Source organism: Bubalus bubalis, chromosome 24 (assembly GCF_019923935.1).
Source record: "Bubalus bubalis isolate 160015118507 breed Murrah chromosome 24, NDDB_SH_1, whole genome shotgun sequence".
NCBI classification, from domain to species: Eukaryota; Metazoa; Chordata; class Mammalia; order Artiodactyla; family Bovidae; genus Bubalus; species Bubalus bubalis.
In genome coordinates this window covers 5681026-5699297 of record NC_059180.1, presented here as the reverse complement: position 1 = coordinate 5699297, position 18272 = coordinate 5681026, and the positions used below count along the sequence as shown (strand labels likewise).

The 18272-nt window shown below is 41.4% G+C and overlaps 1 protein-coding gene and 1 pseudogene across 2 annotated transcripts in view; one reads left to right on the top strand and one right to left on the bottom strand.

Moving 5' to 3' along the window:
• Positions 1-16673, bottom strand: part of LOC102406240 (cytochrome P450 3A28) — a 38557-nt gene extending 21884 nt beyond the window's left edge. Inside the window, exons 1-4 of one of the 2 annotated variants that reach the window (XM_006053610.4) lie at positions 16423-16673; positions 13417-13510; positions 11527-11579; positions 9167-9266 (exon numbers count right to left, since the gene is read on the bottom strand). In XM_006053610.4, the coding sequence (XP_006053672.3) occupies positions 9167-9266; positions 11527-11579; positions 13417-13510; positions 16423-16493 (318 nt within the window). In that variant the 5' untranslated portion in view covers positions 16494-16673. Of the gene's footprint in view, positions 1-9166; positions 9267-11526; positions 11580-13416; positions 13511-14917; positions 14944-16422 lie in introns of those variants that run through there. The other variant, XM_044936066.2, reaches the window with a different exon arrangement.
• On the top strand, positions 14025-14119 carry LOC112581919 (annotated as a pseudogene).
• Positions 16674-18272: the final 1599 nt, after the last annotated feature.

Below are 18272 nucleotides of genomic sequence, written 5' to 3'. Positions count from 1 at the left end.
GAGCGAGATTACTGGCTTGCCTGCTGTCTCCCCCTTTGGACTCTGCTTTTTCTCCACCAGGTTGCCTGTGTCTCCTCCCTAACCCCTCTCTACTCTACCCAACTCTGTGAATTTCTGTGTGTTCCAGATGGTGGAGAACACTTAGGGAACTGATTACTGGCTGGATCTGTCTCTCTTCTTTTCATTCCCCCCTTTTATCCTCCTGGCCACCTCTGTCTCCTTCCTCCCTCTTCTCTTCTCAGTATAGCTCCATGAACATCTCTGAGCGGTCCAGTTGTGGAGTGCACATAAGGAAGTGATTACTGGCTAGCCCGCTCTCTCCTCTATTGATTCCACCTCATCTCATTCGGGTCACCTCTAACTCCCTCCTCCCTCTTCTCTTCTCCATGTAACGCTGTGAACCTCTCTGGGTGACCCTCATGGTGGAGAAACTTTTCATCTTTAACCTAGATGTTTTATCGATGGTGCTGTATAGAAGGAGAAGTTTTGAGACTACTGTAAAAATAAGACTGGTAACTGGGAGCAGGAGGCTTAAGTCCAAACCCTGACTCCAGGGAACTCCTGACTCCATGGAACATTAATTGACAGGAGCTCATCAAACGCCTCCATACCTACACTGAAACCAAGCACCACACAAGGGCCAACAAGTTCCAGGTCAAGACATACCAAGCAAATTCTCCAGCAACACAGGAACACAGTCTTGAGCTCCAATATACAGGCTGTCCAAAGTTACTACAAAACCATAGACATCTCATAACTCATTACTGGACACTTCATTGCACTCCAGAGAGAAGAAATCCAGCTCCACCCACCAGAACACCGACACAAGTTTCCCTAGCCAAGACAAGCCACCTGTACAAACCCATACACAGCGAGGAAGCTCCACAATAAAAATAACTCCACAAACTGCCAGAATACAGAAAGGACACCCCAAACTCAGCAATATAAACAAGATGAAGAGACAGAGGAATACCCAGCAGGTAAAGGAACAGGATAAATGCCCACCAAACCAAACCAAAGGGGAAGAGATAGAGAATCTACCTGATAAAGAATTCTGAATAATGATAGTGAAATTGATCCAAAATCTTGAAATCAAAATGGAATCACAGATAAATAGCCTGGAGACAAGGATTGAGAAGATGCAAGAAAGGTTTAACAAGGACCTGCTACTGCTAAGTCACTTCAGTCGTGTCTGACTCTGTGCGACCCCATAGACAGCAGCCCACCACGCTCCCCAGTCCCTGGGATTCTCCAGGCAAGAACACTGGAGTGGGTTGCCATTTCCTTCTCCAATGCATGAAAGTGAAAAGTGAAAGTGAAGTCGCTCAGTCCTGTCCGACTCTTAGCGACCCCATGGACTGCAGCCTACCAGGCTCCTCCATCCATGGGATTTTCCAGGCAAGAGTACTGTAGTGGGGTGCCCTAGCCCTAACAAGGACATAGAAGAAATAAAAAAGAGTCAATATATAATGAATAATGCAATAAATGAGATAAAAAATACTCTGGAGGCAACAAATAGTAGAATAACAGAGGCAGAAGATAGGATTAGTGAATTAGAAGACAGAATGGTAGAAATAAATGAATCAGAGAGGAAAAAAGAAAAACGAATTAAAAGAAATGAGGACAATCTCAGAGACCTCCAGGACAATATTAAACACCCCAACATTCGAATCATAGGAGTCCCAGAAGAAGAAGACAAAAAGAAAGACCATGAGAAAATACTGGAGGAGATGATAGTTGAAAACTTCCCTAAAATGGGGAAGGAAATAATCACTCAAGTCCAAGAAACCCAGAGAGTCCCAAACAGGATAAACCCAAGGCAAAACACCCCAAGACACATATTAATCAAATTAACAAAGATCAAACACAAAGAACAAATATTAAAAGCAGCAAGGGAAAAACAACAAATAACACACAAGGGAATTCCCATAAGGATAACAGCTGATCTTTCAATAGAAACTCTTCAAGCCAGGAGGGAATGGCAAGACATACTTAAAATGATGAAAGAAAATAACCTACAGCCCAGATTATTGTACCCAGCAAGGATCTCATTCAAGTATGAAGGAGAAATCAAAAGCTTTACAGACAAGCAAAAGCTGAGAGAATTCAGCACCACCAAACCATCTCTCCAACAAATACTAAAGGATATTCTCTAGACAGGAAACACAAAAAGGGTGTATAAATTCGAACCCAAAACAATAAAGTAAATGACAACGGGATCATACTTATCAATAATTACCTTAAATGTAAATGGGTTGAATGCCCCAACCAAAGACAAAGACTGGCTGAGTGGATACAAAAAGAAGACCCCTATATATGTTGTCTACAAGAGACCCACCTTGAAACAAGGGACACATACAGACTGAGAGTGAAGGGCTGGAAAAAGATATTCCATGCAAATAGAGACCAAAAGAAAGCAGGAGTAACAATACTCATATCAGATAAAATAGACTTTAAAACAAAGGCTGTGAAACGAGACAAAGAAGGTCACTACATAATGATCAAAGGATCAATCCAAGAAGAAGATATAACAATTATAAATATATATGCACCCAACATAGGAGCACTGCAATATGTAAGACAAATGCTAACAAGTATGAAAGGAGAAATTAACAATAACACAATAATAGTGGGAGACTTTAATACCCCACTCACACCTATGGATAGATCAACTAAACAGAAAATTAACAAGGAAACACAAACCTTAAACAATACAATAGACCAGCTAGACCTAACTGATATCTATAGGACATTTCATCCCAAAACAATGAATTTCACCTTTTCCTCAAGTGCACACGGAACCTTCTCCAGGATAGATCACATCCTGGGCCATAAATCTTGCCTTGGTAAATTCAAAAAAATTGAAATCATTCCAAGCATCTTTTCTGACCACAATGCAGTAAGATTAGATGTCAATTACAGGAGAAAAACTATTAAAAATTCCAACATATGGAGGCTGAACAACATGCTGCTGAATAACCAACAAATCACAGAAGAAATCAAGAAAGAAATCAAAATGTGCATAGAAACGAATGAAAATGAAAACACAACAACCCAAAACCTATGGGACACTGTAAAAGCAGTCCTAAGGGGAAAGTTCATAGCAATACAGGCATACCTCAAGAAACAAGAAAAAAGTCAAATAAAGAACCTAACTCTACACCTAAAGCAACTAGAAAAGGAAGAAATTAAGAACCCCAGGGTTAGTAGAAGGAAAGAAATCTTAAAAATTAGGGCAGAAATAAATGCAAAAGAAACAAAAGAGACCATAGCAAAAATCAACAAAGCCAAAAGCTGGTTCTTTGAAAGGATAAATAAAATCGACAAACCATTAGCCAGACTTATCAAGAAACAAAGGGAGAAAAATCAAATCCATAAAATTAGAAATGAAAATGGAGAGATCACAATAGACAACACAGAAATACAAAGGATCATAAGAGACTACTATCAGCAACTATATGCCAATAAAATGGACAACGTGGAAGAAATGGACAAATTCTTAGAAAAGTACAACTTTCCAAAACTCGACCAGGAAGAAATAGAAAATCTTAACAGATCTATCACAAGCATGGAAATTGAAACTGTAATCAGAAATCTTCCAGCAAACAAAAGCCCAGGACCAGATGGCTTCACAGCTGAATTCTACCGAAAATTTAGAGAAGAGCTACCACCTATCCTACTCAAACTCTTCCAGAAAATTACAGAGGAAGGTAAACTTCCAAACTCATTCTATGAGGCCACCATCACCCTAATACCAAAACCTGACAAAGATGCCACAAGAAAAGAAAACTACAGGCCAATATCACTGATGAACATAGATGCAAAAATCCTTAACAAAATTCTAGCAATCAGAATCCAACAACATATTAAAAAGATCATACACCATGACCAAGTGGGCTTTATCCCAGGGATGCAAGGATTCTTCAATATCCGCAAATCAATCAATGTAATACACCACATTAACAAATTGAAAAATAAAAACCATATGATTATCTCAATGGATGCAGAGAAAGCCTTTGACAAAATTCAACATCCATTTATGATCAAAACTCTCCAGAAAGCAGGAATAGAAGGAACATACCTCAACATAATCAAAGCTATATATGACAAACCCACAGCAAACATTATCCTCAATGGTGAAAAATTGAAAGCATTTCCTCTAAAGTCAGGAACAAGACAAGGGTGCCCACTTTCACCATTACTATTCAACATAGTTTTGGAAGTTTTGGCCACAGCAATCAGAGCAGAAAAAGAAATAAAAGGAATCCAAATTGGAAAAGAAGAAGTAAAACTCTCACTGTTTGCAGATGACATGATCCTCTACATAGAAAACCCTAAAGACTCCACCAGAAAATTACTAGAACTAATCAATGAATATAGTAAAGTTGTAGGATATAAAATCAACACACAGAAATCCCTTGCATTCCTATACACTAATAATGAGAAAATAGAAAGAGAACTTAAGGAAACAATTCCATTCACCATTGCAACGAAGAGAATAAAATAATTAGGAATATATCTACCTAAAGAAACTAAAGACCTATATATAGAAAACTATAAAACACTGGTGAAAGAAATCAAAGAGGATACTAATAGATGGAGAAATATACCATGTTCATGGATTGGAAGAATCAATATAGTGAAAATGAGTATACTACCCAAAGCAATTTATAGATTCAATGCAATCCCTATTAAGCTACCAATGGTATTCTTCACAGAGCTAGAACAAATAATTTCACAGTTTGTATGGAAATACAAAAAACCTCGAATAGCCAGAGCTATCTTGAGAAAGAAAAATGGAACTGGAGGAATCAACCTGCCTGACTTCAGGCTCTACTACAAAGCCACAGTCATCAAGACAGTATGGTACTGGCACAAAGACAGAAATATAGATCAATGGAACAAAATAGAAAGCCCAGAGATAAATCCACGCACATATAGACACCTTATCTTTGACAAAGAAGGCAGGAATATACAATGGATTAAAGACAATCTCTTTAACAAGTGGTGCTGGGAAAACTGGTCAACCACTTGCAAAAGAATGAAACTAGAACACTTTCCAACACCATACACAAAAATAAACTCAAAATGGATTAAAGATCTAAACGTAAGACCAGAAACTGTAAAACTCCTAGAGGAGAACATAGGCAAAACACTCTCCGACATACATCACAGCAGGATCCTCTATGACCCACCTCCCAGAATATTGGAAATAAAAGCAAAAATAGACAAATGGGACCTAATTAAACTTAAAAGCTTCTGCACAACAAAGGAAACTATAAGCGAGGTGGAAAGACAGACTTCAGAATGGGAGAAGATAATAGCAAATGAAGCAACTGACAAACAACTAATCTCAAAAATATACAAGCAACTCCTACAGCTCAATTCCAGAAAAATAAATGACCCAATCAAAAAATGGGCCAAAGAACTAAGTAGACATTTCTCCAAAGAAGACATACAGATGGCTAACAAACACATGAAAAGATGCTCAACATCACTCATTATCAGAGAAATGCAAATCAAAACCACAATGAGGTACCATTTCACGCCAGTCAGAATGGCTGAGATCCAAAAGTCTACAAGCAATAAATGCTGGAGAGGGTGTGGAGAAAAGGGAACCCTCTTACACTGTTGGTGGGAATGCAAACTAGTACAGCCACTATAGAGAACAGTGTGGAGATTCCTTTAAAAACTGGGAATAGAACTGCCTTATGATCCAGCAATCCCACTGCTGGGCATACACACCGAGGAAACCAGAATTGAAAGAGACACATGTACCCCAATGTTCATCGCAACACTGTTTATAATAGCCAGGACATGGAAGCAACCTAGATGTCCATCATCAGATGAATGGATAAGAAAGCTGTGGTACATATACACAATGGAGTATTACTCAGCCATTAAAAAGAATGCATTTGAGTCAGTTCTAATGAGGTGGATGAAACTGGAGCCTATTATACAGAGTGAAGTAAGCCAGAAAGAAAAACACCAATACAGTATACTAATGCACATATATGGAATTTAGAAAGATAGTAACAATAACCCTGTATATGAGACAGCAAAAGAGACACAGATGTATAGAACAGTCTTTTGGACTCTGTGGGAGAGGGAGAGGGTGGGATGATTTGGGAGAATGGCATTGAAACATGTATAATATCATATATGAAACGAGTCGCCAGTCCAGGTTCGATGCACGATACTGGATGGTTGGGGCTGGTGCACTGGGATGACCCAGAGGGATGGTAGGGGGAGGGAGGTGGGAGGAGGGTTCAGGATGGGGAACACATGTATACCTGTGGCGGATTCATTTTTATATATGGCAAAACCAATACAATATTGTAAAGTTAAAAAATAAAAAAAAATAGAATACATCAAAAATAAGGAGTCTATTTGCTATTCTGAAGAAATGTTACAATTGTACGAAAATACTTTTTTCTTCTGTTTTCCCCCCAGGAATAGAAGGAAAAGGAAAGATATAATTCTGTTTCTCAGCTTGGGACAAGCTTATCAAGCCAAATTGCTTGAGACATTTTTCTGTATTCCAAATATTCTGTTTTAAAATTGACACTTCCAACACCCATTCATGATAGAAATTCATAAACTAGGTAGAGAAGAAAACTTACACAACATGATAAAGAGCATTCTACACACAAAAAAAATCCTATAGCTAAAAGCACATTAATGATGAAATCTGGAGTGATGTCACCAAGACGGCAGAGGAGACTCCAGTTTCTCTCACCCCACAAATAACAATTAGTGCTAAATAAATGAAAACAGGTCTAAGAGACCTCAGGAGTCCAGAAGCTTCAGCAACATAGCAGTGAAAAAAACTTGAGAATAACCCACAAACTGGTAAAGAAAATTGCTTCATTTTGCCTGCATCATCCTGTCCCCCAGGCCAGACTGCTCAGTGCCAAAAGGAACCTCCCCGGCCTGAAACAGTTCTCCTTACTGGAAAAAGGACAGCAGGGTGAGTTATTAGTTTCCTCAGCCTTTCAGAACACTGCACAAATGACCTGCTTTGGATTCACCCCACCCAGAGACTAGCAAAGCTGAGATATCCAGAGACAACTAGGAGCAAAGAAAGAAGGGTAGGGGTTGTCAATGTCAACCACACAGCAGGAGTGACTGGGCTTCTCTGTATCCTGCTCTGCAAAAAACCCCCAGAACCTTTACTATGAGGAAACCAACTGCCAGCACAGTCACTGAAGACCCCTGACAATTTTGCTGCTGATCGCTCCCCAAGGTTCTACATCAGCAGACTCCAATGGCCTGAGTCCTGTCTCATCCCTCCGCCCCCAACAGAGCTGCTCCAGCCAGTGACGTCCTGAGATCCAGGACCCACACCAACAAGCGAGTAGCTGCTCAGGTGCCTGGAGCCAGTCCTGACTCCTGTCACTGGCCGACAATGCCACACGTGCGTGTAGCTCGTCCCTGCGGCTACATGAGTGCACACTGACTGCCCAGCACTCAAAGCTGCTTCTGTACCCACACTTGACCCAGTCCCAGCCACTGACCCCAGTCCTCGTGCTGGGCATGTGCCTGTAGTCAGCTAACACAGATGAGCATGCCCCCCAGTTCTGGCTACCACTCTGCTTGCCCTGGTCCCTTAACATTGGACTTGGGTGTGCTGCTGAAGAACTCAACCATCCCAGAGCCACCTCAGACTCTCCAGTTATTGGTGTCAAATATCATGTAGTTGGTGGTGTTCTGGACCCAGCTGCCAGAGCCAATCATTTTCCCTTGGAATTGGACCCACCCCCCCACCCCCACACTTGGCACCCAATGCCACTAGACTGATGGCTTCAGCACACTTCAGTGTGTCCCACCAAGAGTAAAGGTCTTCCTTATCAAACTTAGTTGATTAAGCCTAGAAAGAGTAACTGCTTCTCCAAAGACATAGACACCATTGAAAGATAAGGGATCACCAAGAATCAAGGAAACACGATACAACCAAAGGAAGATAACAACTGTCCAGTAAGTCATCCCAAAGAAATGAACATCTACGAATTGCCTGAAAAGGAATTCAAAATAACTGTTCTAAAGAAATTCAGAGCTACAGGAAACACAACATGTGTGCTACGTGTGCTGAGTCGCTTCGGTCATGTCTGACTCTTTGAGACCCTATAGGCTTTAGCCCGCCAGGCTCCTCTGTCCATGGGATTCTCTAGGCAAGAATACTGGAGTGGGTTTCCAGGCTCTCTTCCAGAGAATCTTCCCGAACCAGGGATCGAACCCCTGCCTCTTATGTCTTCTGTATTGGCAGGTAGGTTCTTTATCACTAGCGCCACCTGGGAAGCCCAAAGGATAACAATATACCCAAATTTTCCAAGTACAAAAATGAAATGAGATGTTCACCAAAGAGATATTAAATTTAAAATGTACAAAATTTGAAACTTTAGAATATAATGATAAATGAACTAAAAAATGCAACAGTTACAAGAGCAGACTCAAACAAAGAGAAAAACAGAATAAATAAATAAAGGAATACATTGACCTTACGAAAATAAAATTTTTTGCTCTTCTAAGACCCTGATAAGAGGAAAAGACAAGCCACTCACTGTGGCTATAAATGAATAGTTAAAGAGGGAACCTTGGGATTCTCACATGGCACAGTAGTACAGAATCTGCCTGAGAATGCAGGAGACATAAGAGACGAGGGTTCAATCACTGGGTCAGGAAGAACCCCTGCAGGAGGAAATGACAACTCACTCCAGTACTTTTGCCGGGAAGATTCTATTCCGCGGCCTACAGCCCCTGGGGTCACAAAGAGTCGGACAGAACCGAGCACACACATACACGCGGAGGGAGCTTACGGGGATGGAAGGTTTCTGTACATTTATTGTGGTGGTGGTTACACAAAGCTGCCTCTATGATAAATTTCCATAGAGCAACACACACACAGACACCCTCCCTCACATCAAATGAATTCACATAAAACTGATGAAATCTGCATAAGCACCGCGGATAGTATCAGTGTCAACCTCCTGCTCTGATGTACTCTAACTATGCAAGTACTAACCATCGAGGGAAACAGGATGAAGCGTATAGAGGACAGCACCTTCCTGTATTTTTTCTCTTGACAGCATCTTGTATACTTAAAATTATTACAGAATAAGCATTTAATAAGCAAATAAAATTTAAACTTAAAGAAATGGATGCTTACCCTCCGGTTTGTGAAGACAGAATAACATTCTTTCACTAGTACTGTTTTGATTATATCAGGATCTGTGATAGCCAACATAGGTTGTCGACCTTCATAAAACCTGTGTAAGGAAAGGAGATCTAATTAAATTTACTGATACAGATTCCCCAGCTGGAGCCACACTGTAAGTCCAGACTATCATTCTGATATTATTATAGATAATCCTTACTCCTAGAAATTGTGATTAGAAATAACATTAGAACATTTGTTTGGTCTAAGTGTTATGTACGTGGGTATTTCCTATACTATTCTCATAACTTTTCTAGGTTTAAAATATTTCAGTATCAATGAGGAAGTTAGCTTAGTAAATAAGCCAAGAAAATTGTCTAAGAATGAAAAAACAATTAATTAGGGAGAGCACCCACTAATTTTTGAAGATATATCAAAAGCATGAAAAAGGCACATGAAACTTGTAGACACACTGACCATAAATATGTGACAATTGTCTGCAAACAGAAAGATTTGGAATGCTCCACAAGTGATAATAGAATTGTAAAAGATTTTTCTATTCTCTAAAATTTGCTTACTTTATAGTTTACTTTAAAGGAAATTATTAATTTTTAATTAATTTAAAAAAATAAAAAATTTTCTTCTCATTACTTATATTTATTCTTCTGCATGGGTCCCGTGGGCCTCAGGCTCCATGTAGGTGATATCTATCAGCAGCTCGGCAGGCCCACATTTGACCCACCTACCACACAAAGCTGACTCCTCAGATATGACACGTCTCAATTTGGCCTGATCTCCTGACTGTCAGGATGCCTGTTCATGGGAATGGGCCACTGGCATGAGGTTTACTCTGAGTTATTTACACTATCTTCTGGCATTCCCCTCCCCCCCCCCACTATAATCATTTGCAATGGCTAGAACAAATTGGAAGATTTTCTACAAGTCTCCTATTCCTCCCTTGACTTCACAGATGAATTTCAAATGGTTTTGTGATCACATGTAAAAATCGCTGAGAACCACTGCACTTTTTTCTGCCCATTTCCAAAAACCATTCTAAAACCCAGAGGGTCTAAGTGGGTGTCAAGAGCATTTAGTGCTGAAGCAGTGACAGGAGGGATTGAGGAGGCACTTAATCAGCTCTTCCACTTGACTGACCATATTACTTGGATGATTCCCTTCTTCCCATCATGCTTTTTAAACAACACCTGGGTGGAGAAGGGCTAGTGTTTTGGGTGACCCTTCATGTTCATGATGTCACTCCAGCCTTAGTATTTCTTTGACTACCAGTTACAGTTCAGATTCCTTGGCCCCACCCCAGATCATATTGATTTGGTGTACTGATGAGGGGGGTCAAAGTCTGTATTTATAACAAGCTCTCCCAGGTGGTCCTCATTTAAATCCAAGCATGAGAACAATTTTTCTAAAGAGAGAACTGGGATCTACCATGAAAAAGTGACTCCACCCGGAGCTCACAGGCAGTAAAGGTTGAAGGGGCAGTTGCAGCTGGGCCAGTGGTGATCCAGTGCTATGTATTCTTCTCATTCAATCACATTTCCCTTTGGCGTCATGGCAACTCAGTAGGGCCCTATGGTTTCTGAGGACCCGATCAGAGAAGATGAAGAGGTCCAGAGAGGGAGGGCCTTCTTCAACTTGCTTTTGGCAAAGAAGCACCAACGACACCTCTCCTGCTGCTCTCACCAAGCCTCCAACAGATCCTAAAGTACGTCAGCCCATGTGACACACTCTGGCTTAGATATACCCCACATCTCTTCAAAGTCAGAGAAAAATACTAGATAAAACAATAACTGCAATCCTATTGGAACATCTTGGCTGAAAATTAAAAACAAAACAAAAAATACCCTCCATACTTGTACAGAAAGGAAAAAGATGAGCAGAAATGGTTTCCCATTCTTATTACCTGTAACCTCCAGCTCTTTTCCCAAGAGAACATATTAAATCCAAAATTTAAAAAAAAGATTCTGTCTTTCAATTTAAAGTGAATCCTAAAGAAAAGGGTTATAAAATGCATCTATGGGCATATATTAGAATGTTCTGAATAATGCATATTATGCAATTAAAGGTAACATTAGAAAGGAAAATATAAAAGGGGAGAAGAGTGAGATGCTGGACAGAAAGTGATGCTAGGAGTCTCTGGGCCTCAAAATCTGGAGAAAAGTGATGACCTGTGATTCTCCAGACCTGATTCAGCCTATGGACCTGGTGACATCTGGGATCCCTGGTAGAACAAACCTCCAAAAGCTTTAAAATAAATGAATTTATCCTAAGAGGCTCGGGACTGAGCCTCTCCTCCACACCACAGGGGGTGCCTCATTATAACAAGTTTATTCAATGGAAGCTTCCAGAAAACTCACCCCCACATTTTCCCATACTTTTTAAAACACTGATTGTCAAACTCTGGAATACCCTGCAAAAAGAAACAAAATTTGATTATTAATCTAAATGTACCGAAACCTACCTCTTTGGGGATAAAAATGTTTGAAACATTTAATAAGGCTTACTGCTTTCATGGGTAGTTGGAGGGAAGTTCTTATTCAGAGATGTCTCAGAGGAAATAGAGTGCATATTGGAAACAGAAATCAAAATAACTCTTGCATCTTCTCTAACTACTATAGACACTAATTGCTTAACTTGCGGGTGAATACTAAGTACTTCCTTGTCTTTGGTGAGAAAACTGAAGCTGAGGGGAAGTTAGAGTGGCCTGTATACACTTGCATCTCCTAGTTAAGCATACTTTTCATTTATCTCATGAGCCCTCTCTAGAGTTTTAGCAGAATTACACGTTAAAGACACCAGTAACCTTTTTCATCCAGCACATTTAAATAACTCTAAGGCATGTGTGTTGAGTGAGAAAATAAGTGAGGGAATGAACAAATGACAAGTGGACTTGCCTTCTAGTTTCCGGCTAACACAGAAAAGATGGGGAGAGGTCGCAATTACAAAAATGACACCACCAACTAAACAACGTGCCCTGAATTTTCCCTTCTGCAACTAAAAAAAAAAAGCCACCTTTCTGTCATTAAGTTTCTGCTGTGATGTTTGATGGTTTAACTATGGAAATGAAGGTTTCAGAAACATTGGGCATGGAGGACATCTACTAAGGAGTCATTGGGAAAGATAGAAAATAAATTATTGCTTTTTTAGAAGGAGAAAAGTTCAAGAGTTCTTAGGCAGTAATGAGACAATGAAGGCCTCTGTTTGGAGAATCAGTATCTGAGAAACAAGCCTCTTGTCTGCAGGAAAGTAAATCTGAGGCAGAGAATAGCCTGCAACAGAGCTCTGCCCCTGGACATCTGTACATAGCTCATGGTCTTCAGTTAATATCAAGGCTCAGTTAGAATTCACAATCCATGTACTACCTAGTATATTCCATTGAGCTAAACTAAATTTCAATAATTTTGTCAAGTCATATACTTTCTAGTGATTTTGTATATGTGATTCTGTCTTTTTCTTTAAAAAAAAAAAACTCCATAATATATTTCGTGGTTAAATATCTGAAGTAACTAGAAAACCACCATCTTGTCTCTGTTAAACCTACTCATGGCTCAGATATACCCCAAAAGTGGTTCCTTTGGATACACAGAAGTAAAGCAAAAAGCTCTTGTTACATTCCTCTAACTGCAGAAGACATCAGGGCTAGCAAAATTGGAGGAGAGCCAGGGAGATAACTGCAGGAATTACCAGATAATTCAAGTATGTGCAAATTACCTGCTAATGAATTTTTTTTTTTTTTAAACCATCAGAGCCACCAGAGAAGCCCCACTGAATACACAGGCTGCCTGAAAAACTGAAGTTACCAAATAATTGAGGAGGAAGAAAAAAATGCAACCCAGAGCTTCTGCGACCATTAGGAAAGTTCTGACTCGAGTGCATAAAGCCTAATGAGTCATGCCTGGGCACCTTGTTCAAGCCCTCCTCCTAATACGATGAAGCCTGCATCTTAATGGGAAACCTCACCTGGCAGGATGCAAACTCTTCACGGTCTGCACAAGATGGAACATTGGGTCCTCTGCTGAATCAGCCGAAGAACCTGTCTATCTGACTGAGACAAAATATGAGGATCCTGACAGCTAAACAGAGGGGTGTGTGGTACACTTGGCCGTGTGCTAGGTGGGGCGTGTGATATCACTCCTGGAAAGTATAAAGCCTCAGAGCTTCCTTCTGAGGAGGGACAGTGTTACTATGGAACTCAGCTGAGGTTTGCAGCCATGAGAGTCAAAAGAGGGAATTTAAACAACACATACCTTGTGGTAAGCCATGGTACTTCCAAAATAGGGCACAGGTCTTGGCCCAGGAATCCCCAGCTTCTTAAAAAGTCCATATGAATAAGTCCCATATCTATAAAGGGAAAAAGAAAACCAGATCACAGGAATTGTGGAATAAGTCCTGGAGCTGGTCAGTCACTGAGAACTGGAATCGTCGAAATAGGGAGGTAGCATGTAGGTGATAATAATACCAGCAACTCCAAAAGTGATGTTACTTTCACTCCTCTTATCCTCGCCCACCGCTACTTACAACCCGTAAACGGTAATGGTGATTAGCTAAAAGCAGCTGAAGTCTTCGTGGTTCTAATCCTAGAGTGGATACTTGATAAATTTAGTAACTTGACTTTTAGATGATTTGGAGAGTTTCATTCTAGGTAGGAAGTGGAAATTTATGCATTTCAATAATGAGATTTTGCTTAAATTCATCCACATCACACTTACTGTGAGCCCATTGTGACATCGTTCTTAAAATTTGCATGGAGATTTTTATGCTTCTCTTTCCCCCTATGTCCTGACCACATTTTAGGGTTTAATTCTTCTTAATCTATCTTCACAATCGAGTCTTAGGAATAACAGTGTTCTTATTTCTGTAAAATACAAACTGCCTTGTGCAATGGTTGTCAACAGCGGCTTCCCCGGCAGTGTACCGGCCTGGTTGCCCTAAGGGACCTTGGAGCCAGACTTTTCCAGTGGACATTTCATGACTGACATGCTGGCCCCAGTCTAAGCTCCAGACAGGTATGCATCGTGTCTTTGGATAGCCCCAGGGCACAGTGGCAAGGGTTCACATTGGCCGAGTCATAGTGTCCATACACACCAAGCTGCAGAACAAGAAGCATGTGATTGAGGCCCTCCGCAGGGCCAAATTCAAGTTCACTGGTCACCAGAAGATCCATATCTCCAAGAAGTGGTTTTTTTCCCTAAGTTAACTACAGATGAATCTGAAAATATGGTGGCAGAAAAGCAGTTCATCCGGGGTGGCTGTGAGGTCAAACACATCCCTAATCGTGGCCCTCTGGATAAACGACAGGCCCTGCACTCATCAGAGCCTTTGTGCTGTCCCCTCCTTATTCATACCCATCAATAAATCCTACTGTCTTATTTTTTAAAAAAGGACAAACTTGTCAAGACTTCCATTGGCATCATGGAAATATAAGCAACTTTCAGCTGTACTCAAGTCTCTATTGTCAGGCAATTTGGTGGACATGCCCTACAGACAAGGCTGATTGACTTTACTGTCACTGAATAGGACTGTATAAGTGAAACAATGAATAAAGGATCCATTTCCAGACCATTCTTACTCAAATGATATCTGGCCCTCCAACCTGTGACACTCACCTATAAACTTCAGTGCAAGGCACACTCTTTTTGGGGGGGGGGTTTGTTTTGAGATGCTCAATCACAGATTGGTTTGTTTACCTTCTCTGTGCATCAACTCTCAAAAAGCCATAAAGCCTGGCGCTTTCTATGGCTGGTATACCTGAAACTCATCTTCTCGTGTCCTGTGTGGAATCTCACAACACGGGGTGTGAAATCTTGCAGGTCTTCTCAATCTGGTGTTTCTGAGAACTGGCAGAGTGGAGGACAAGAGGGGTTGAGGGGAAAAGTTGCTGAAAATGGTTTTAATGTTCAAGTTTGCTAGGCCTCCCAGGCTAACTCTGTAGAGGCAAATTAGAAAGGTATGACTGAAAATCGTGCTGTGTATAAATGGCCCAACATTCCCCTCCAAGCACTTTTAGCTAAAAGTGGGCCTTCCAAACTTCAGGTACTTTCCTGCAGTGAAGAAAAGAGGTATTGTGCAACACAGAATAAATAAACAGAAGATATTCCAGAATGTTTAATTTCTTCTATGAAGTTTACCATTTAAGGGCTTACCAGTTCCAAATATTCTGTTCAAATCCACCAGATCTTATATGATAATGTGGTAATAAATGTGATAAAGTAAACCCAAAATTGCCTGAAGGAAACTGCGCTTGAAGATGCAGCAGACGCACCTCGGCCAAGCCCACCTGGATGTTTGGATCTGTCCTCCAGGGCAGGTGGTGGAGGTACGGACACTTACTCTCAAAATGGGGATGACGAGCTATTTCCACCCCAGTTCCTTCCTTTGCCATCACAACAAGAGCGAATCAATTTTCCTTCTGCACTTCCAATGTGTTACATAAACTCTCAAATTTATGCTGATGTTAAAGCTCTCAGAGAGGGGAGGAATAGCTGAAAGAAATGAATATAATTTCAAGGTTTCTGCCAAGTCTCCTCTCCACTAAAGATTTCTCACTTGGGGGTAGGTAGTTCTGCATACTACAGGTTGAGGGAATTGAGTCTTGGCAGGGAGTGCCACAGGAAGGGCATATAAAAAGGGGAAGAGCTGATCTGAAGGGTGATCAATCTCCAGCTCTGGGTGACCAGGTGCCTTGTGTAAATGACATCTGGGGAGGGAAGGAAGGGAGCAGGAACCCCTTGAGTGACACAGGGGCCATTCCTTCAACACTCTTTATGGCAGATACTGAACCAAGAAGGTGAAAATAAGGAGACAAACCCCAAATTACTTTATGTCTCCAGGATCCCCAGAACTAGAGAAGGGGAGAGTACCCCAGTGCACAGGGACTAGTTTCTTTAAATCTTGCCCTGGTGGATTCTGGTTGATTAGTCTGGGTCTATGAAAATTAGTAGTCTATCATCCCTGGGAACAAATAAAATCACTAAACTCTCTGCGAGAATGCTTAGTTGCTCCATTGTGGCTGAGTCTTTGTAGTCATAGAAAAGACTGTAACGGTAACTGCCAGGGCTGGGGCCGAGGGTTGGTTGCTTGCTCCTTCACAGACTGAGTTAAGATCCATAATAACCCCATTGGTGTCTGTAGCACCCATAGCTTAAGCTACTTTTGCTCCATAAACTAATCCTCAAAACACTAAAGGGAAAGTGGGACCTCATTACCATGCAAGTCCAAGGTTGCAGAGGAGATCAGACTTTACAGTTACTCACACATAGAGGAGCACCAGGCTGGTAGCTAGGAGAACCCAGGTTTCCATGGAAAAGCTTGGGATCAGCTCCATGGCCCCTTTCTGCTGTGATTCCCTCCTCTGAGTTTCTTGTCAGCTCTGTGTGCTACTCTTCACTTGCTTCCTTTCACACTCTGTGATGATTCAATGCAGCAATGAAATGTTTATGTGCTGGGAAGTGGGTAGAGCTGGAGCTTCAGCCAGTGAAGGAATACCTGGGCTCCACCTGCAGGCCCCTTTCTGCCTTGATAGTTGAGAAAGCATTATGGACATTACACTTTGACCTCCCTTGTGTTCATATTCTCTGGGAATTCAATAACAACTCAATCTGTGTTATCAGTAATTTCAAAGGTTAGGAAAACTCAAATAAAACCACTGGCAATAAATATCCTCTAAACTCTCCTTATCTCTGTAACTGCCTGAACTTTAATACTTGAAATCATTCAAACAAGCTATGTTTACAAATCTTTACCCAAACACCTTCCTCAAACTTGATACCCTTGTTTCCCTATAAGGCATCGACTCATCCTTCAAATTCCAGCTCAGAAAGAACGTGGTTTTGAGACTCTGCTAACTAACCTCCTTAAACAGGAATAACCACTTCCTCTTCTGGGCAACTGTATCCCCTGCACACAATTCTATTATGGTTCTAATATTCTCCAGAACCACTGTTGATTTCCACATCTATTCCCCTTAACGTATTGAGACCTTGGTTATAGCCTGAGTAAATGTCACCATGTGTTCCTGGTTGGTAGCAGAGTGTTTCCTGCAGAGTGAGAGTCAGAAAAGTTGGTGGACTTGAGTTGGTGTAGGCTGCAGTCCATAGGGTTGCTAAGAGTCGGACATGACTGAGTGACTTCACTTTGACTTTTCACTTTCATGCACTGGAGAAGGAAATGGCAACCCACTCCAGTGTTCTTGCCTGGAGAATCCCAGGGACGGGGGAGCCTGGTGGGCTGCCGTCTATGGGGTCGCACAGAGTCGGACACGACTGAAGCGACTTAGCAGCAGCAGCAGCAGCAGTAAGAACCCTGGGCCTCTGTGTATCTGTTTCCTGTGGCTGTTTGGTGACCACATCATCTCCCAGGATCAGTAACCCAACAAGAGGAGCTGGCTGGCCTTGGCCAGCATCCCTGCACATGCAGGTGGATCCATCAGGATGCTGTTGACAAGAGGGCCCAGGAGGAGAGGCAGGACACGGACCATGTGGTGATGGCTGCACCGATGGCATCGATTCAGGTCTTCAGTGCACAGCAGTTACACAGATTCCTGACCAAAGAATGACCCCTCTCCCTGGAAGGGCCACAAGTCCAAGATCAATGGGTATATGAGGAGAGTGAAGTGGAGAAAGCAGCCAATGACCAAGTGGACCTCCAACCTCCCTATCCACTAGGGATGTGGCATATAGACACATAGGAGTCCATAAAGATGACATGATGGTTTTCTACAGGGCAAAGGGGGTGGTCAGAGTAGTTGCTTACCTTTCATTGATTAGATTGAAAATTATTAATGGGAAGCAAAGAGTTAGATGTCAGTGGCATCTGTGACCCCACCCATTCTAATGGGAGAAACAATTGGACTGGGGATCTGAAATATACACTGGTCCATTGTCTTCACTCTGATGAAATCCTGTATCCCTTTGGCCCGAGAAGCTCTGAATTATATGAAAAATAAAACTTCAAAAGTTCTTAAAATTCAATAGAAACAAAGAACATTTCACCTGTGTTTGTACACTTCCTTCTCCCTTCATCTTTTCTCATTTTCAGTCCTTTTAGAGAAAGTGATATTCAACTCTCACCAATACTTTACATCCTTCTGGCCTGAAAGTCCCCA